We start from the raw sequence: 21,594 nt of genomic DNA, 5'->3' as shown, positions 1-21,594 counted from the left end.
AGACATATGTTTTATGTATAATGTTGTATCTTGAGAACATTCAATTCCTTCTTGGTTGCTGTAACACTTGGATCAATGCAAGCCGATAGGAGGGTAAACTTCGTTGCTTTCAGTAGTTTTGCTCTGAGCAATCCAGAAAATATATTTCTTCACCTTCAACATAGCGCAATTGTTGCAAAGGACCTTTTGTCATGGAATCATAGAATATGCCGAGTTCGAAAGGACCCATCAGGATCATCTAGTCCAACACCTGGTCCTATGCAGGACACCCCAAGAATCACACTATGTGCCCGAGAGCATTGTACAAATGCCTCTTAAAGTCAAACAGGTTGGTGCTGTGACCACTTTCCTGGGAGCCTGTTCCAGTGCCCAACCAGTCTCTGGGTGAAAAACCTCTTTCCTGATATCCAAGCTAAACCTCCTCCTACTCAGCTTCATGCCATTTCCTAAAGTCCTGTGACTGGTCATGAGAGTGAAGAGATGGGTACCTGCCCCTCCTCTTCCCCTCATGAGGATGTAGAAGGCTACAGAGAAGTCTCCCCTCAGTCTCCTCCAGGCTGAACAGAAAAAGTGACCTCAGCTGCTCCCCATACAGCTTCCCCTCAAGGCCCTTCATCATCCTCATGGCCCTCCTTTGGATATGCTCTCATAGCTTAATATCTTTCTTAAATTGTGGCACCAGAACTGCCCCCAGCACTTGAGGTGAGGCTGCCCCAGTGCAGAGCAGAGTGGGACAATCCCCTCCCTTGCCAGGCTGGTGATGCTGTGCCTGATGCCCTCTAGGACAGGGTTGGTCCTCCTGGCTGCCAGGGCACTGCTGACTCATGTTCATCTTGCCACTGACCAGGACCCCCAGGTACCTTTCTGCAGGGCTGCTCTGAAGGATCTCATTCTCCAATCTGCATACAAAACCAGGGTTGCCCTCTACCAGGTGAAATGGCTCTTGCCCTTGTTAAACTACATAAGAAACATACTTCACTTTTTAATCTTCAGGACCTTATATGGAATATACATCTTAGGAGACTTCATTTTTTCCAGTTGTGACAAACCATATCTGGATCACTACAGTTGTCTGCTACACTGCTCCAAATTATGCAGTTCCAGAGACATGTCATGAAAATGTTGCTTTTCTGTCAGGATCATTATGAACTCTCACAAACTACTGAGACCCATGATTACTATGTTTACAGTATGTCAACCATTTTAGGTAAGTGGTAGCCTGTAGCTCCTACTGCAACTGAATAGAAATAATCTCTAAAATCGTATTTTGTCTTCTCTGAAGTTTACATGAATTCCCTATACTTACAGAAATAAGTTTATTCACACAAATTTTACAGAGAAAGAATGCTCCACTTGTTCTTCTATAACTCTATGGTTTCCCAATCTTTTAAAATAACCTTTATAGAAGCAATGGAAGATCACTGCTTTTAAAGAAAGTTCACCACTTATTATGGCAAATTCCATACTCTTTACCATTCTGGACTACTTATGTAGTACTAGCTATTGCTGTGATAGATAGTAAAGAAAATGCTGTCCTATAAGTAGGGCAAAATCAATTACAATTTTTTTAATGCAGTACCTCTACTGTCACAAAGATATGACTGGGTAACTGAGATAATAACACTTTGAGTTGCTTTAAATTTAACACACACATTTTTCACTGTGAGGAATACAGCATGAGCATTTTTATTTTAATTTTTTTTTGTAATCCTCAAAAATGCAGTAATTGTTAAATATATGGCAAAATAGTTGAAAAAACTGAATGCTGAAGAACATGGAAAATATAAAGTCATTTATGCATTAAAAATTATTCTAACATTTTAGGGTATATAAGAAAAGGGTTAGTTTAACTGAAATTACTCAGGCACACTAGTGCTAGTGTATTTGTCTATTCTTAAACCACACAGAAATAACATCAGTCTTTATAGTTTTAACAGTGCAGCTACCTTCAGCTTTCCAAGTAAGAACTGTCACAAGAATGCAAATGAGTTTGTTTTAGTATTATATGCTCAGGAACTCTGTTTCCAAGACAAAGTTTTCCTGAGAAAAAGCATGCTTCATATTTGGACTAAGCCAGAAATCAGCCTGCTCCTAAATTCTGGGCCACTATATGCAAACAACTTTGAATCTTTTTCCCATCCAGATTTTTGTGCTTCCAGTCAAGTTTTTAAAAGATTTAAAAACAGAAAACAACTAAAAATAGTCTGTCTCATTAGGCATTCTAGAATTTTGACAAGCATGCCCTGTGTTGAGGTGAAGAGGTCTAGATGATTGCCTTCTTCAGATCACAAATGAGATTAGCCCTATTATCTCTACTATCTACTCTATTTCATTTACTTCAGGACTGCTTCTGGCTCAGGACAGAAAATCAAAGAGAAAAGAAACAGGGAGGAAAGCTTCCAAAGAAAAATAAAGTGGTTGAAAATACACTAGAAAGCGAACAACACATCAAGTCTACATAGATTTTAAGATGACCGTGCAATGAAACATGAATCTACCCTCGAAGTTTTTGAGACTTAGATGTGCTCAGAACTTTACAGAGATGGTGCCGAAGTCCTTCCCTTTGTCAACCAGCAATCTACATGTAGTTTAGAATAATAAAATCTAATGTAGATAGAGTAAGTTATTTAACAGGAGCAATGATAAGGCACCCATGTATACATAAAAGCACAAAGGTAATATAAAACCAAATCAGGATGAGAATAAATTGGTTGAATGACCAAGAGGTCTCCATGCACTGTGAAATGAAGGGTCCAAAAGCCTCCATTTCTCACTGGTAACAAATAAGGATGCGAAGGTCCAAGCAGATGCAGCAGCTTGCTTAGTCCTACAGGAGGAACAGCAGTTTTTTCACTTTAGTACCTCATCTACTGCCATGTGGGTTTCTGATTTACAGGGAGCAATAATCCTCAAAGATAATGTAATTTGATAGACCTGGAAAACTTTGGCGTATCCAAATTAAAAGCTACAACATTATTTTCTTCTGTTGCTTCAAATCAGATCTGCTACTGCAGCTAACTATACAGAACAGTTCAAAACCAGATAATAAAATACTTCAAAAGAACCCCAAGGAAGCAGCATAAAGTGAGAAAGTAATCTTTGAAATTATACATGTCCCTCCCCTTGCCCTCCCCCCTCCCAACCCCCCAAGAAATTAATTTAAGTGAATGGAAACAGATGATTAAAACAAAGACCCTAAAATGACACAAAGTATGGAGGAGGAGAGGGAGTGAGCCTGTGAGGAGTCATGAGGAAAGGGGTTAAGGCAGGGCTTCTCTCCTTACTTGGCACAAGCCGCTGATGCACATGTCCAGGGATTCAGTGTAGCACCGTGTCCCGTCCAGAACTTTTGGAGCTAGCTCCACAACCAGTGCCGTTCCTCTGGCCTGGCACTTCAGTGAGCATGGGTTGTCAGGGTCGTTGGAGACAGGAAGCCACTCGTACAACTGCCCCTGGTACTTGACATCATTGTGAGCAGAGCACTGCTGGGCACGAAAATCACCTGCTTCTGGTGGGCAGTCCTGCAGAAAAAAAAAAGAGGACAAGATCAGCAGGTCTATTCAGGATAGCCAGTTGCAGTATCATGCAGCTGACTGGGTTCCAGAGCTGCCAGATGTAGAGAGTTTCTGTTTAGACAAAAAAGAGTGATTGAAATAGCTACAGCTACACATAATTTAACAGATAATTATACCTTTCTTTCTTCTTTCCATGGAAGTATTGAAAGAACACCCAGACCATATGTAAATGGGAAATAAGAAACGCACTGTACAAGTCTTAACCACAGCCTTGTGGTTAAGCAAAAGGGGGTCACAGTGCTCTTTCTGGATCTCATTCTACTTGTGCACATATGTGGAGAAGTGTGTGTGCACAGCCATGCTTTTCCAGACAGATTTTTCCCTTTGTTTGAGGAGAAAGAGAAAAGAACTATGTGGTTCAATTGTTTCTTTATTTAAGCTCTTGCCACTAGCATTTTTTTTGCCTCAGTGACCTAAATCAGTTGGTATGGCAACAAGAATCAGAAGCATTTGATATATATTTGCATTTCTTTAACTTAAGATTTCATAACTCACATAATTAGGGACTTTTTAAAGTCTCAGTTTTCTGAGAAGACCTTAAAAAAGCTCCTTTTTTAATTCTTCAGGAGATTCGTGAGATGTATAAATCTAACTCTGAACTCAGTCCACCTGATACAAAAACCAAAGACCACTCATACTGCATATAGTACCTTATTTGTAAGAATGTCAGCCTTTTTTTATCCATATATACTTTCTTGCTACCACTTAGCACTGAAAAACATTAGAAAGGTTCTCAAGAGAGCAAGAAGAGCTTTAAAATCATGAGTCTTCAGGCAAAATAAACATGAGTTCTTTTTATTTCCTTTCCAGTTTTTGATCCTTGAAGAACGGTATTCCAAGTCTTCTTGAGCAAGCAACCACAAAGGCTAGGGATTCACTAGAGTTTTTTTAGAAGTAACTTGAATTTCTTGCATAATTACAGGAATAAGGAGCTAAGATTTACAGAAAACATTAAACATCATGAGAACTGAGACAAAAAAACCCAAATGTTGGCAATATGACTGCCTCAGATTATTAAGATCCCAGAGTCCTCCACCTTACTGCCGTGAGGGAATCTGCTCCTTGATGATATCTGATAAAATACCAGATGAAACGAACAGTTGTTACACCCTCTGCTTGGGGACTATAACATTTTTTTTAACAGAGAATCCTAAACGTTGATTACAGACTTGGTAGAAAAAGATTTTGATGTACACACAACCACATAACTAAATAATATCCTTATAAGATACTTGTATTCTCTGTTGCCTTCAAACTACTTCATCTTATTAGAGAGTCACTAATGACAACCTTATTCATGGACTTCTTATGCTCCCAGCCAGGAAAGTCTTATTGCTGTTGACAGAAAATATGTCTTCTTAGTTTAAATAATCACCTATGTTTCTCAGATCTTTTTTACCACTTCATTCACTAACAGTTTTCTGCATCTTTTTAAAAGGGCAGACTCTTACAGCTTTGGGTATGAAAGACACGGAGGCTGCATGTCACTTTGTGACATTAATCAATCATTTTTTATTATTAAAATCTAAAATACAATCTCTCTTAAAAACGAAACTTTCAAATCTCCTCTCAAAGGAACACGGCACAGTCTTGGCTATGAATAAGCTCTTGGCTTAAACCCAGGTTAGCCATTCTGGCCTCTCATTCACTGTTGGAACGTGGTTATGGCCATTTTGTTTGCCACGTTGAATAATCTTGGATCGCAACGCTCCAAACATTTCTTGTTGTGAACTATACAGACATACAAGCCATGGCCTTAGCCACAGATTGTCATCTAATTTTCTTTGTACCATGTGTGCAAATATTCAATTAATTTCCTTTGTATTTGAGCCTGATGCACCCCAAAAGTAAAGGGTCAAACTCCAGTCAAAAGTTCTGTGTTCTAAGTGCAAGGCAACAGTCTTCCTGTTACAAAAGGTTCAATGGATTAAGGCATAAGAGAAAAAATGATGTGGGTTAAATCTAGCCCTAGAAAACTATGTATCAAAGAGCAGTAACCCAGAGCTCATTCTTCCTTTTTGAAAGTGGAGGTTGAAAGTCCAAGCCTGAAACTGGTATTTTAATGCTGGAGGACTCAAACAGAGAACAGTTTTTCTATCAATATATTACAGAAGATTAAAAAAAAAAAAAAGCTGCAAATATTTCAGTTTGATTTCAAATATCAACAAAAACTGAGGGGAAATCAGGTGCTTTTTATAATCTGGGCAAACTTTTGATACAGGACAAAGTCTGGACACTTGAAGCAAGCAGAAAAATATGTGGGAAATTCATTATTCCTCTACAGCTCTGTAATTAGAGAAAAAGTGGTCTTTATGTTATGCTCTTATACAAAGGATGAACAACAAGATAGCTACAGCTTGACCCAAGATCTGGTTTAGTTCTATTTTCAAACAAGGGAAGAAGAACACAGTGGCTGTATTTCCTACCACAAAATCTTCTGGTGCCTACCCTTCTCTGAATTTTCCTGTCTGTAAATGAATACAATCAGGTCTATTCGCTTGGCAGATACCCAAGCCAAGGCTTGGCTGCAGAAATCCAAGCCAACTCTCTTGTTTGGTTCAAGCTTGGCTCTACCTTCAGAACTTCCTGGCTTGTAACAGCTTTATTTTTACAAAGAGAAAAAAGCCCAATAAAGCACACAACATACAGAATTCATAATCCGGCTTTGTACAGAACTCAATACTATGTTTGTTGTGTTTGATTTTACTTTTAAATCAAAGAAATAAAAAGCATACTTCAACATAACAAGCCTTCATGACACGGCAGGTGACCAGGACCGATGTCAAATTCTTCCAGTCTTTGATACTGTGGTCAAAATAAAACGATAAATTTAAATAGCAGAGCTTGTGTTTAAAAAAAGTTTTGATGTGAAATTTGAAGCGATTAAGAATACGTGCAAGCAGTCAGAAACATAGATATGCATACTTGGCACACAGATGTGAAAAAGGGTCACAGCCTGGTACACTAACTTTTCTCCTGCTGAAATCCTGAATCCTAAATTTACCTGAAGGCCTTGGAGATCTCTTTCCCTCAGGAAGGATATTTCCTTCTGGTTAAAAAAGCACAAGTATTTGTATCTACATGCATAACACCTTCACAAGCTGTATAATATTTTTTTATTATCAAAATAGACAGTGTTAAGAAAATTTGTGGTCTGAATATTACCCATTTTTAGAAGTAGGTCACATGAGAGCTAAAACATAGGAACTGTACAGAACTTTGCACATCTATTTTTTCTTTCATCTTAAATTTACTATTTTTTGTTTGTATTATATGTCAGTGGGGATCAGAGCCTCTTCATGCTGAGATTTGTGCAACCATAAATCCTAAGTTCTCAGCCTATAAGTAAGTATTCTCGTTGCTGAAATAGAAGATAAGGCAAAACCAGTGGTTTTTTTGCATATATTTTCAAGCAGTAAATTTCTATTTTGTTCTAAACACTTTGCACACCTTTAGATAAGGCCACTTGATGTTTTGAGGCAGTCTTGCTGTGTCTTATTTCTGCACTGCTGGCTCCAGGACAAGAGAAAATACAGACTAACTCCACAAAGTCTTTTAAAAAATCAGCCTGCTTTTGGTATGTGCATGGTGTTTTAGAGTAAGGGGATCCTCTATGGCTGCCAGCTAGCACAGCTTCCTTGGCGTGAGTGAAGTTACATGTTCCTCCAGCTAAGAGTCTGTTTCTGGGAGCTGTGTAATAGTGTGCAGCTCGTCTACCTGCACAACAGATTGACAGACACTTTGAGACAGGCAGAAGTCATGGACCAAGTCAGTGTGGTAGTGAACCCGAGGTAGTGCATCTCTGTGTGGGCTATGTAGTTCTGTGAGGAATTTTGCTAACCACATCTGCATGGCCTGTGTTTGTCTTGGAGCATGTGGCAGCCCTGGTATCTGTCCACAAAAGTACAACAGTCCTGCTTCAGGTTATTCCAGTTTTGGTACTATAGTGAAGTCTTACCAGCTTTGTTTTCTTTTGGAAATTATCTATGGGCCCCTGCAGACATGAGGAACTGCTGCCATTGCACTCCTTGAAGAATCAGAAAGAACTAATAAACGTGAAAGTTTCATCTAAGTCCATTTATCTTCAAACTTCCTATTCATTAAGACTTTTTAGGGATGAAAAATTCCAGTGAATAGGAAACAAGGAAACAACCGTTCCTCCTTTAACTGTGAGTCCCAGGTGAGTCTTTTATGACCTTTAGCTCATGAAGGCTCATGAGATAGTGCTGAAACACTGAGCCTGTGCTGGACACCTATAATCTTTATTCATCCTATCAGGTCAAGATTTCCTCTACTGCAATGAAAACGTATATAATTTTAAAGGTGATCAGAAACCCCTTTGATCTATGCAAACCATTTTAAAATATACACAGGAGTTTCGTCCTCACTTCTTAGGCATGTAATGTGGCCCATATTATTATGGCTTCATTTTCTTCCTCACATCCATTTTCTTTTTTTTTTAACTTGACCTCTTATTTTACCCTATTTTAATTCATAAGGTCCATGGAGTTTTGCCATGTTTGAATCCCATTCAAAACAATTTCTATTAATCAACAATCCAGTGGAAAAGATAAGATGAATCCCAGATGTCCCTTGATGGTGATAGGTAGATCAGATTTCATGGGACAAAAGAGGGTCAGCCTTTTTAAAGTTTACTTAGTGGGTGAAATGTAGAAGATCCTATCTGAGCTGCGATAGGTGGAAACAGTTGAGGAACTTTAAAACAGTTTACAATATATGTGCTTGTATATTTGCAGAGGCCAAGAATGATTTACTATACCTGGAGCTTTTCCTCTGTGCAAAAAATTACTAACAACTGGACTACTCTGTGCAGCATCTGACAGAACAGCTTATTGAATCAGTTCCATGAAGTACTCACAGTGTTTCAGCTGCACCAATTTCCCTACCGAGGAAGAAAACCTGAGGTCCTCAAGCAGGGGCTTTTCTAAGACCAAGTAAGAACTTTAGTTAAAAACACAGAGACTTAGGAGATCTAGGGATTTAACAGAAGCTCCACTCAGCCTTGAAGCCTTGTTGAGTGCCCTGCATGAATTACATTTCTTGCAGCCAGATTTTTCAATAGCCTACTTCTAGGAACTTAGAAATAATTTAAGGTCATATTTAGTTGCTTAGATTGAGATGGGCTCACACTAAAGCTTTCTTTAACAACCCCAAGACATTGCAATAACTGACAGAGAGAAGCCTGAGAAAAATAATAGGAACAAAGAAAATGGGGAAATATCAGCAAATGTTCTCTGCGTTAAATAAACATGGAATGGAGATGAGAGCTAGAATTGTCAGTGAGCTATAAATGCAAACTTCCATTAATATCTGTCATTTTTAATATTTATAAAATTACTTTTTTTTACAAAAAAGCACCTTTTTTGGAAGTATGTTCCCATTTTGGCAAATAATTCAGTATGCAGCCTTCCATGTAATTTTAATGTCTTTTTTTCCATCCATCCCTTTTAAATATTGAAGCAAAGTGTTTAAATTAGATACACTAAGTTTAATTTCAGCATGAAAACTTCCAAATACTTCAGTCAAAAACTAACATAAGTACATAATATTTAAGCATATTTTTCTAAAAGCATCAAGGGTGCCATATGATCAGATAAAAACGAGCTGTTCAAATTAAAAAAAATAATCAGAAATAGAGAATTTAAAACTGTGATTTACCCAGAGTCCTGAGAAGTCATGAAATAGTACTGTAAGGGAAGTGATTATTTGGTCTACAAAGTTTCTTTATACATTTACAGTAACTGGCAACAATGTGGGATTTTTGTTCTATCTTTTAATTGACACAGGTTCACAGTTCTGCTTGCTGAGAAGATTGCAAATCCAGAAGTCCAAGCTTCTGTCATTTGCTAGATATTAAAAGCACTTTTTTCCAAGTATGAAGAAATAATTTCTAGATGACACACTGAGGTTTTAAAGTGCACCCAATCAGGAATAAGATGGTAGTTACTAAAACCCAACAGTTTGAAAAACAGACTGTAGTCACAAAAAATGACCTGCGTTTGGAAGAAGTTCCACTTAAAAAGTAAATTGACATGATATAAATTGTGTGTTGTAAGGAGATATGAGTAGTGCCTATAATTTATTTAATTTTTTAATGTTTTACTGCAAAATGTAAACTGGGAGTTTTGATTGCAAAATGGCATTTCTAATCACCATTGGGTAAAAAAATTAAACTCTGCTAATCATTCTTGTAAGTCTGAAAATATCTACTTGGTGATGATACTTCTCATACACATAAGCCAATGCTTCTGAGAATTATGTACTTATATGGAAGTTTAGGTTTGACACTTTCCAGGCTGGGGTTTAGAGCATGGAAAGAAGATAGTGTTATTTTGTAGAAAGTAAGATGAACAACATCATTGCTGGTGTATACAAAATGCAGCATGAGCTGATAAGAAACAGGGATGGAAATAGCTTGTCTGAATACAAGCCAGAAAGTGGGGGATGACATTACAGCTGGTACTCAGCCAAGTGAAGAAAGTGAGGTATATATAAAAAGATTTGCAGGTGGTGTTTACAAGCTTTGGTTGTGTGATTAATGCGATCTACAGCCTACAAATTTTATCTTAGACTTAACAGAAACCTCGTTGAAAGAGCTGCCTTGTTGTGCAGCTTCAGTGTCAGTCTCATCCTTTTTTTTTTTTCCTCTCATTTGTTTTTTTTTTTTTTTTTTTTTTTTTTTTTTTTTGTTGTTGTTGTTGCTGTTGTTTTTGTTTGGTTTTTTGTTTTTTGTTTTTTTTTTTTTTCTGATTCAGAAAGCAGTGCAATGAAAGGAAAAGTATCACGGAAAATAAAAATGCTTTCAGTCACAAGGAAGAGTTTGATAACTGAGAAGAAAGGCATAAAGACAGTACATAATCAAACAACCTTCATAGTGATTTGCATATAAACGAAGGGAAGAGAAAGGAAAAGACAGAAGAGTGGCAAAAGGACTGAAAAAGAGAAAGGACATATGAGGTGGCATGACAGTCTGGTACAAAATCTGAAGAACACCTGGCAACTAAGAATGAATGTCGAAGAAGGAAAAAAGAGTGTGCTAGCTTGGAAAAAAAAAAGGAAAGAGAACAAATAAAAAAATCCTACTCAGATTTTGAAAATATATTTGTTTATTTTGCATAATGTTCAGTATAGCAACCCAGATAGTTGCAAAAACATGTTTTCATTGCATTCAGACTAATTTTCTAAAGAAAAATAAATGACTCCCTCTATCCCTCCCATGATTATATTCTAAAATGGCTGGAAACATGCTTGAAGTCAGTGTGAATAGTAAGAAGAAAAAAAGCAGATGCAATTCAACCCTAAATCATCTTCAGATCCTCTCATTCCTTCTTTTACTATTTACACATGTGGCTTCATACCCATAATTTTTCCAGTTTCTGATCAACAACAGGCAAACATACTGGATTGGATTTATTCTTTTAAGGACTGTGCAGAAGCTTTACAGACAGCAGTATCAGTCTTTCCTACAGTCTTTATTACGCAAAATTATTCAGCACCTCTGGAATAATTAATACTCGTCAGTGGAAAAACAGGCATGCCACTCTTCCCCTTGCCTTTCTTTTTCTTTATCTCATTTTTTTCCCCCTCTGTAATTTAATTTCAGGATGAATTAAAACCAGCTGTAGCAAAATCTTGCAAATGATAGTGTCTATAAAATGTGTTCATTGCCAGACTCCAAGAAGTATTCTTCCAATTCTCCAATTTCACATTTCAAATAATTTGCTTTTAGTATATGTGACTACCCATCCTTTCCTGCAAGAGGATGGTCATAAAAAAACCCCATGTAAGTTCATGGAAAGACAGCTTGCAAAAAACAAAAACACTGGTTATTTTATGAACATCATTCCTCAAGCTATGCACAAGATAATGGTAATGAAAAGTGTATTTCAGGACACACTGACTTCCACGAGAATCAAAAAGGAATTTTCCACGATGCATGATAACTAGCTTCATTTGCAGGACTAAAATGGGGGATTTGATCTTTCTTGCCTTCAAAGCAAAGACCATCATGTAAGAGATGAAAACATAGGTCTCATGAGCCTGGAATTTCCATCCTCTGGATTTTCAGTGTCTTTGTGATGAAATCTTTAAAGGTAAAATCTGAGTTAACAAAAATACACAGAATATTGTGGACCTTTTCTAATGCAGAATTCCACAACAAGCTATGGGCTTAATGAGTTGTTTGGAAGATCCAATTTGTGTATATGCATCCTTGGATTGTGGAGACAAAAGAGTAGACTTCATTAAAGACGAAGTACATAATTTAACTTTTTTTTACTATTCTGAAAGAGACAAAGAGTATTTCAGTGTTAAACTGCAGAATTCAGTAATAGAATGGATTTTAGAACAGAGATGTAAGCCTGGGGCCCAAATGGCTTTAGATTTACACTGCACAAGCCATTCTTTACACTCCCCACCAAAATGGTTTAAAATCATAAATGCAGTCCTGGGTCTTCATATTTCAGCAGAAAAATTGTCAGTGATTTCAGCATAGTAAAGCTGAAAGCTTGAAAGCTTTGTTTTGGATTATTTGATATGAAATAATTAAGTGAGTTCTGCAGCTGTAAACCTCATTGCTGGGTTGGTGTCATGGTTTAGCATAGTTTGGGTTTCTAGTTAAAGAAGGCTCCATCAGCCGCGGAACTGAATTCTTTGCAAAGACGTGCTTACAGCTTCCTCTGGACCCAATACAACCAATCAACTGGCTAGTCTCAATATTGGCAACTTTTCAAGCCACTTAAGAAGCTTGACACACCTCTGTGATGCACATTTAAGAAAGAACAAAGCCCGGGAAAGCTCTCTTGCTTCCGGCTCTTGGACAGGTAACTGGGGTCCCGCAGCATGGCCCAGCGGGGCCGGGCCGGGCCCTGCTCGGCGCAGCCCGGCCGAGTTGGCCGCGGCTTGGCTTGGCCGAGATCTCAGCCGCTTCTGCTCGCTGGACATCTGGTGCAGCCCCCTCGGTGCGGTGCGGACCGGGCCGGGCCGGCCGGGAGACAGCCACCCCGGAGCCGAGTGGCCCTGTTCCACCCACAGCCCTGCTCCATGCGGGGCAGCCCCCACAGCCCGGCTCCGTGCAGGCGGCCCGGCAGCGCGGCTCGGCCTGGCCAGGCCGGCCCTCACCCAGTGCGGCCGAAATTCATCTGAGGCCGCTGCCCGGCAAAGATCATGTGAGCAACAGCAAAAGGTGAATTCCACCTGCAAGGCCTGGGTGAGACTGACCCTTTTAGTGCTGTCAGATTTGTCCAGAACAGATGAAGCCTGCAGACATCAATCCTCTCCTGAGTCAGAGGAAGAGGAAAGGTGAAGGCACGTGAAGAAAACACCATAAAGACACCAAAGTCAGTGACGAAGGAAGAGCTGAAACCCCGAGAGAGGAGAAAGGGGAGATGTTTCAAACCTAGAAGCTGAAATTCTGTTGTAAAGCTATGGTGGTGATGGACTATGATACATCAGAGTACCCGTTGTAATTTCATGAAAGCATGGGGGGGTGGAGTGTTCAAACTGCAACTGTGAGCAAAAGTATCTGTGCTGAAACAAGCAAATGTTGAAGTAGCTGTGATTTGATGAGAAGCTTGAACAGAGAGAGATGAAAGTGATGAAGACCCTTGCTCCCATGGAAGACGAAGAAGATCTCTGTTCGTAGAGATTAAGATGAACCCAGAGATGGGTGAAGAGAACCTTTTGCTTCTGAACAGCTCATCCTTAAAATGGTACCCCATTAGCTCAAGACTGGACCCTCAACAAGAGTTGTGGGGAAAGCTGTAAGTCAAGGGAAGGGATTCTCACATGCAAGCAGAGAACCATCCTGGGTAGCTGTCTTGCTGTGACATTGAAGCCATGAGAGAACTTGGGGAGATGTCTCCATAGCATGAGCAAGAGAGACTCCTCTCCCTAAGTGAACTGAAAAAAGAAATTATTATAGAGGTGGTAAACTGACTGAAAATCTCAAGGGTTGTCTTTTTACGCTGACAGTGGGAGAAGGTAGAAAGGTGGGGGGAAGAGAAGTATTCTGAAGATTTAGTCTGACTTTTTTTCCCTTTCTTTTAGGTCTGTTAATAAACTTCTTTATATTCTTTTAAGTTTTGTGCCTGCTTTGCTTTCTCCTAATTCTTATCTCACAGAAGGAAAATAAGTAAGTAATGGATATTTTGAACCAAACCACTGCACTTAATTGGTGTTTGTGCTCGGTTATGAACTGAACCCGCTATAGCTGGAAATTCTGGAGCCACTACTGCCAAATACAAGATATGTAAAGGAATTGCCTGAAAAAACTCTGCAAGGTTTTATTTTGAAAGAAAACTGTTCAGGTGCACATTTGCAAAGCAGAACCTAAGCTAAAAATAACTTCTAAAGAAATACTCCTTATCTTGGAAAGTTAAACTCAGTGATTCGAAAATAAGGGTTGCAACCCAGCTAAAGCTCCAGTCTTTCATCAGGGTGATCCAGGAACATCTCATGGCAGCAGAGCAGGATGCTACTGTCTCACTGCTCTTAACATACACAACGGCAGATCAGACACGGAAAGGGACCGTCACAATGTGCATACAGTACGCAACCAAAACAAACCAAATGCTTAATTGTAGTCCAATTAGCCTTTAACAGTATCTCTTTGTTTCTTTTTTTTTTTTTCCTTTTTGTGTCATATAGCAGAGCTATGGCCTGCAACTTGACTAGCACAAATCAAACCTGCCATTCCTCACACAGATGTGGGGGTTGCCAAAATTCCTTAGAGGAAAACCGGACTGCTAATCTGCTTGCAAATCTATTTATTAGCTACATAAGTTGCTGTCAGCTAGGGAAGGTGAAGGCTAGACTGATGAGACTTTTCAGGAACCCAAACAATACAATCAGAACAAATTTCAGAGGAATCACAGAATACTCTTGAGTTGGAAGGGGCTCACAGGGATTATCAAAGACCAACTCCTAAAGAACTAAAGAGAGAAATCTTACTGCATAGGAGACTAAAACTCAGATAGAAGCAGTTTCTTTCATTATGAACTGTGGTCTATTGAAGGAAAGATAAGCTAAATATGAGCTAACATATTCCTTTTTTAAAGTTAAACTTTTAAACTTTTAAAACACAGCATGTATTGAAAAGCTCCTGAATATGTCCCTATCAGGCATGAGAAAGCTTGGCCCAGTGTACGTTTGATTTCATTTTCCATCTTTACTGGTAAAACTGACATTTCTCCATGTAACTTGAGAGCGTTTACTATTCTTGGCACCCAATAAAACTTTCCATATGAAAGCCTCTATTTCAATTTTCACCAGTGAAAACACACTTTCACTTTGTTGAGACAGAAGTTGAAGTTTCTTACTTTATTGTATTGAAAACTGTATTTGCCACATATAAAAAAACCAGCAAGAGCCTTTGGAACTGCCAAAACACTGGTACTGGCTATGCAAAACTGCTTCTCTAAGACACACAACAGAATTAAAATGCTGTGAGGGCACAAGTGAACAGAAACATACAGAATCATAGAATCACATATCTTCTACTAACTTGTCTTCAATTCTTAACAGCTTAATCGTCCAGCCCGACAGACTAGCCAATGTGAACCATCTGGCTATCAAAGTACTACTGAGAACACAAGATGTCTTGATTCTGCCAGGGAGGTTGTAAAGACCAACTCCGAAGTTTCACTGACTTTGTGGTGGCTGTGACTGCAATCCCTTCCAGACAGTTTTAGCATCAGGCTATGCCGTAATCTCTCTACTTTTCAAGCAACTGACAAAGGTTTGTGTGTGGTTCTGTGGTCCTGTGGTATGAAAGTAGTTTAGATAGCTACAATATTCGCACAATCACTTTACCAAATTATTTTCTGTAATATGGAAGTGATTATCATATGTGATGATTTGTATCATATCAAAGCTATACTTCACTTACCACATTGCTGCATGTCCTGTACCGGATGTTTCGCCCTTCACAGGTCCTGTGTCCAAAAATTAAAAACAAACCCAAAAACATTAATAGCTGAATATAAAAAGCCAACACATAATGTTTACTTTCCCATATCTAACTCCCCCACCAACTCTCTTCCCCAAAGTAAAGGATCATCTGTTCCTACTGAGGTATGCTACAGCTCCTTAGTTTCCTACCTTTCTTTTAAAAATTATTTTCTAGAAGGTAGCATCAGTTTGTAAATGAGATTAGAAGTGAGAATACAGAATTTAGCTGAAAAACAGCATCAGAATCACATTAATAATGTCTCATGTCTCCAAGAAATTCATAAGGATTTCACAAGGGCATAGCTCTGTGTCTTCCTGGGCACACAGTCTAGCACTGACATAGTCTGAGCAGGCAGGCTTTTTCTTCTTCTTGGGAACAACTGGGTGCTGGGATGGAGGAACTATGCCTGCAGCAGCATGAACTCATACAATAGTTTGGGTTGGAAGGGACCATCTACTTCCAATCCCTCTGCCATTGACAGGGACACCTTCCACTAGACCAGATTGCTCAGAACCCCATTCAAACTGGCCTTGAACACTTCTGGGGATGGGGCATCCAAAGCTTCTCCTGACCACTTGTTTCAGTGCCTCACCACTCTCACAGTAAAAAATTTCTTCATAATATTTAACTTAAACCTACTCTATTTCAGTTTAGATTTACCCTCTTTCAGGTTAGCATGACATGGCTTTTCCCCAATTTCATATGAGGGGAGAAGGAGAGCATAAAGCTTCCCCTCAATTCGCTGCTGCAGAACAGCATTCAAAGAGCAGCCCAGTGAGGTCAAGGAGAGCATGTACTCTGATGTGTGCTCTTCATGGCTCTCCTCCTTTTTTCCCACAGCAGACCCATATCAGCCCTGATGCTGGCAGGGCTCGCAAAATAAAGGTCAACAGCCAGATAACTTCTTTGCACTCAGCAGCATGTATTCTGAGTATTTGACCTTAGGTGAAGTTTCATGTATTTTATGAGTTCAGACAGTATACTCTGAGGAGGTCCTCAGTGCAGATCAGAATGCAGGCTTTTTGGATTTTAAAATGTATCCTTCAAGAGACTAGAATTCCTAAAATTTTTAATTTCTTAATTTCACAACTTTCCCTCCCTCCACCCCGTTCCTTTTTTTTTGGCCAGGACTTAACAAGCACACATTCTTTCAGGAATAAATGCCTGCCAAGCCTGATTTTTAAAATCCAAAGCATTTTTAACTATCCAAGGGAAAGGACAGCAGCATCTGAATTGATTTTTTTCCTTTTTTTTTTTTTTAAAGCAGAGAAACTTTTCCCCTACTGAGTTAACTCTAAAATAAATAGAACAAGTTTCCTTGAAATTATTGAAGTCATCCTCTCTGTCTTCATTATCCACAAGACTTAATTGTGAAATTCATCCAATAGTCATTTATGTACCACAATTGTCTAAATGATTGCAAGAGGAGACAAACAAGTAAATAAACCTCATCACATTTTCAGAGTAAATCTAAGTGGAAAGATAACATATTCTGTTGTGTAGCATTTGGCATATAAAAATGCTATGAAAAGCATAATAGAAATATCACCTATCACTATCACCAATTCAGTGATTTTGTAGTATTATGTACTTAATTCCAGTAAATTTTTATCTTTAAAGGCTTGGAAGAAATGAAAAATGTGCACAGAGTATCTAGCAGTAGAAAAAAATTGGGTTTGGAAGTACAATAATAAAAATTACATTCATAATAGACTATGAACTAAAAAGTAAAAAACCCAGTAACAACAACAGAACACTCAAGTGACACCCACACACACTATTCCAGTCATTCCTAAGCAATACAGGCAAGCTTGAAAAAATAGTGTTTATATTGCATTCAATAAAGGTACTTTGCTAATGATAGAGAGCAAATAAAAAACTATTTTACTAGGCAGTCCTAGTGAAGGCCTTATTTACTACATTGAACAGCTTGTTCATCAAGCTTGCTACCTGCCCCATGTGTCTCTCAGAAATGCCACACAACCTGTCAGACATTACTTTGCTTCACACAGACTTGATATTAGCACAATTTCAGTGACTGTAACTGATCAATGTTAGAATCACTGAACTGCCAGGAAAACTTAAGTTTCCTTTCTATCAGCTGCCTCTCGGTTTCTTCTTCTTTTCATTGTTTCTTCATATTATCTGTTTTGAAATGAAAAAACCATGTCACTTATTCTCTACATTAGGGAAAAGAACAGGTCCTTTCCTTAAACATATGACAAAACAACTATTCAATTTTTTTTCTTCCATTTTTCCTCCTTTGGCTAGTGGCCAGGGATGTTCAGATACAATGTGCAATTCTGGATGCAGTTAGTGCTCTTATGATTAATGAACACTAGGAAACACTCAGAAAATTCCCCTTGTTTACTCAGCAAGACCATACTTTGGAGTTTGGTTGTTTAAACTCATTAGTTTCCCAGTCATCACCCATCAACCAGAAAGCAGGTAAACAGTTTTTTAGCCTTAGATGATATATTTTCACAATAGATTTGCATAGTAGTTTTTGTTTCAGATTTACCCTACTTCAGGACAGTATTCCAGATTCTCTTAAGCACAAGTAACTACTTTTGGAGTCAAACTCATGGGATTTGCATGTATATCACAGCATGGATGCTTTGCAGAATTCCACAGCACTGAGCCTTTAACATTCAAGGAAGGACCACGGCAGATTAGTGAGCCCATGTTGTGAGATATAGTCATCATTTTTCATCTGATCTCTGCAGGATATAAATGGCAACTCCTATCAACAAGGAGTACACACAGCCAGTAGCAAAACTCGGAAGTCAACCAAAATGCCAAGTTCATCTTGAAGAGCACAGAAAGAGTGGGAGAAGTAAGCAGTACTTCTAGCCTTCTCTATTATCTACACTGCAGGAGATATTTTAGTGGAAAAAGGTAGCTGAGGGTTTGGGTTAACAGGGAATTATTATCATGTGAATATGAAAGAAAAGCAAGCTGTTGGGAATCATGTTTCATTCCTTAAACTTAGTCACTTGTTTCCAGTAAAGTTTTGGAAAGAGGTTAACAACTTTTAATATATTAAAATATTCACTTCTCTTAATGTAAACAACCCAAACCCCTGGTATTTATTCCTCCAGGCTCCAGTTTGTAGAGGGACTTAGTTCAAGTCCCCCCCTCAAAGGTCTCAAGTAGATGTGTATTTGCGCTCAGCTAGAGTTAGAAGCCTCACAAAAATCTATGCCAGAAAGAATAGCAACCCCCTGCCAAAGTTGCTTTATCTGTAATTACCAAAGACTATGAAAGAGATTTGCTGAGGAGGACCTCATCAACTTCTGCCACTCTCAGCAGTCATCAGAGTTTGAAATGCTTTCCTTAAGAAACAAGTCTCCTTATAAACAAGCAACTGTGAGCCATGGGTGGGTTATTTTTGTGCATGTGAATTTTGATGCAGTTGTTCACTACAGGGTTTTGGAAGTTGATAAAATGTTGAATAATCTCCCCTACTTTATTTTCACACCCCTTGATAGCCACTTCTCTGGGACAGATTCTGGTTTCTGCACTGTACTTGTGAGATAAGTATGCTGTGGGTCTGTCATTTCCCATGAGATCTTAGGCAGGCTGTGGCATGAAGCCAGGCTACACACACAGGGATAACAGCATCTTGCATCTGTCTTTCTTCACCCTGTTGCTCTCACCTCTTTCCAAAATGTGTCACAGTGTTATGACCCCCTGTCATCCTCAACACAATTTCTGTGTTTGTCCTTCTCTGAGGAAAAGTGAGTCTCTTTTACTCTTCAGCACACCCCTTTTCCTGTAAAGGAAGTGAGAAGGAAGGGCCTGAACACCAAACTTCTGTGAACAAGAAAGATGAATCAGGACTGCACTGATTCTAAGAAGTTCACCTTTTGAAACTATTTGGCTGGGTCTGCTAAACTCATGTCTAAATCATTCAGTTGACAATAAGTTGCAAAGATTTTTAAAGATTTTTCCATATCCTTTTGTTAACAAGCACCTTGCCTGCCACCATGGGTGGTTGAGACACATTGGTATATTTTGCCATGCATCTGTAAAATCTTTCATTCTCTCTGTTTAGAAGATGGTCTCCTACAAGCTCCTTAATGTTGTTGAAATGTGAAATACCAGAAGAGCTACATGAGTAGTTAACTTTAAGACAAGAAAATTGGGCATGGAGGTACAAGCCAAATTTCCCTGGCAAATTTAGTTACAGATCATACAAATATTCTTTCTTCTGCAGTTGAAAAATAAACAACCAGGAGGCAAAATACCAACTTCAGTCACTACATGCAGAAAACCAGCAAGGCAAATAAAAACATGCGTACTGATCTGGGGCCACGAAAGGCCAATTTTTTCATAAATAATGTTTTTCATAATCCTGGTATTAGGCAATCAATAATTCTGACATAAGTGATGTTATTATACTTATCATCAATGGCCCCATGTGCACCTCATGAGGCTCAGCAAGGCCAAGCACAAGATCCTGCATGGCAGCAATCTCCAGTATAAATACAGACTGAGTAATTAATTGACCAAGAGCGGAGAAGGGCTTGGGGATATTGCTGGATGAAAAATTAAATATGAGCTGACAATGTGCACTTGCAGTCCAGAAAGCTAATTTTATCCTGGGCTGCAGGAAGGGAAGCATGTTCACTAGGTAAAGGAAGATGATTCTCTGCCTCTACTATGCATCCATGAGACCCCGCATGGAGTGTTGTGCTCAGGTCTGGGTCCCCAGCAAAAGACACAACCTGAGCTGTTGGAGCAGATCCAGGTCACAAAAATAATTAGTGGGGTGAAACACCTCTCCTATGAAGAAAGACTGGGAAAGTGAGGGTTGCAGATGGGTTCAAAAGGGAAAAGTTCTGTTTAACTAACTTAATTTCCTTACTAAGGTGAGTCATCTCATTGACTAGCAGATGTATTTTTATTAGAATTTAGCAAAGCTTTTGATACAGTTTGCACAGTATCCTTCTGGTAAATTTTTATTTCCAAGTTTTTCTTTGCCTCATTCCAAGTCACTGATTGTTGTTTTCTAAGTAACAGCTGGCATTAAATAACACTGCCTAAACTCAGAAAAATATGGCTGGCTAGCCCACTTAAAATAACAAAGATCTAATTTAAGAAAAAAGAGAGGAAAATACAGAAAAAAAGTCAAGAGTGCTTTCAGAACACTATTTTCAGCATTTAGTCTCACATATTTTTTTGTGACTACAGTATTTTTTATTTTCTTAAGAATATTTTAAGAAGTTTCTTTAGATTTGCACACATAACTTGTATTGCAGATATACAGAAAGCAATTACAGTTGTGAATGTTTTTCACTGTCCTAGAAAGGCAGAAAAGCAAAATCTAAAAAAACCCCTGCCTTTCAGCAAAACAAGGATGAGAGGTCTCTTCACAACCCAAGTGGAAAAAATACAATATAAAATCTCACCTGTCCTGTTGTATCACAAATAAACCACAGAGAACATATTGCAAGCCCAGAAGTACTAACACCCCAAATCTGAACATGCTAGAAATTGGAGCAGGATTCAGGTTTTGCAGCTGGTCTTTATAAAACAAACGTGCTGAACAGGATTGCAAGTTCTCCGTTCTTAGAGGAAGTTTGAGCCTACATCTAAATCATGTGTGTTAGCCCACCTCCACTGAAATGCATGCTTTCTCATGTACAATCTAGTTCTTGGTCTTTAGAGAATCTTTAGAGAATCACATCTTAGGTTTCTTACAGAATTAAGGCTTACAAAAACTCTACATCATGCAAAGGCCTGACTGATTTAATTCTTTTAAATTTAAGTCCCAGAACAGATTTATTGAAAGACTTATGAATGGCTAAGAGCTCTTCCAGTGAACCTGGACATATGAACAGTATATCATCTGAATGAGGGCTTGACAGACATTTTTATTTGGTAGGCTACTTCTCAGCAGAGAGACGGATTTATGGAGACCATATCCATCACTCACCTGCAGGTACAATGCTGAGTACTATTCATTCGACTACATATCAGTTTTTCACCCAAAACACCAATATGTAACATCTCTGTGTCAGGTCTAGCAAGGGATTACACAGG

At 38.7% G+C, this 21,594-nt stretch overlaps 1 protein-coding gene across 2 annotated transcripts in view; it reads right to left on the bottom strand.

The window, feature by feature from the left end:
- Positions 1-21,594, bottom strand: part of ADAMTSL1 (ADAMTS like 1) — a 437,554-nt gene that overhangs the window by 140,405 nt on the left and 275,555 nt on the right. For both annotated transcript variants that reach the window (XM_069002429.1, XM_069002428.1), the window contains 2 exons: positions 15,484-15,529; positions 3,285-3,521 (listed from right to left, as the gene is read on the bottom strand). In XM_069002429.1, the coding sequence (XP_068858530.1) occupies positions 3,285-3,521; positions 15,484-15,529 (283 nt within the window). The remainder of the gene's footprint in view (positions 1-3,284; positions 3,522-15,483; positions 15,530-21,594) is intronic.

This window comes from Aphelocoma coerulescens (assembly GCF_041296385.1).
Source record: "Aphelocoma coerulescens isolate FSJ_1873_10779 chromosome Z unlocalized genomic scaffold, UR_Acoe_1.0 ChrZ, whole genome shotgun sequence".
Classification (NCBI taxonomy): domain Eukaryota; kingdom Metazoa; phylum Chordata; class Aves; order Passeriformes; family Corvidae; genus Aphelocoma; species Aphelocoma coerulescens.
Note: the sequence above shows the minus strand (reverse complement) of the source record. Positions and strands in the feature narration are given on the sequence as shown.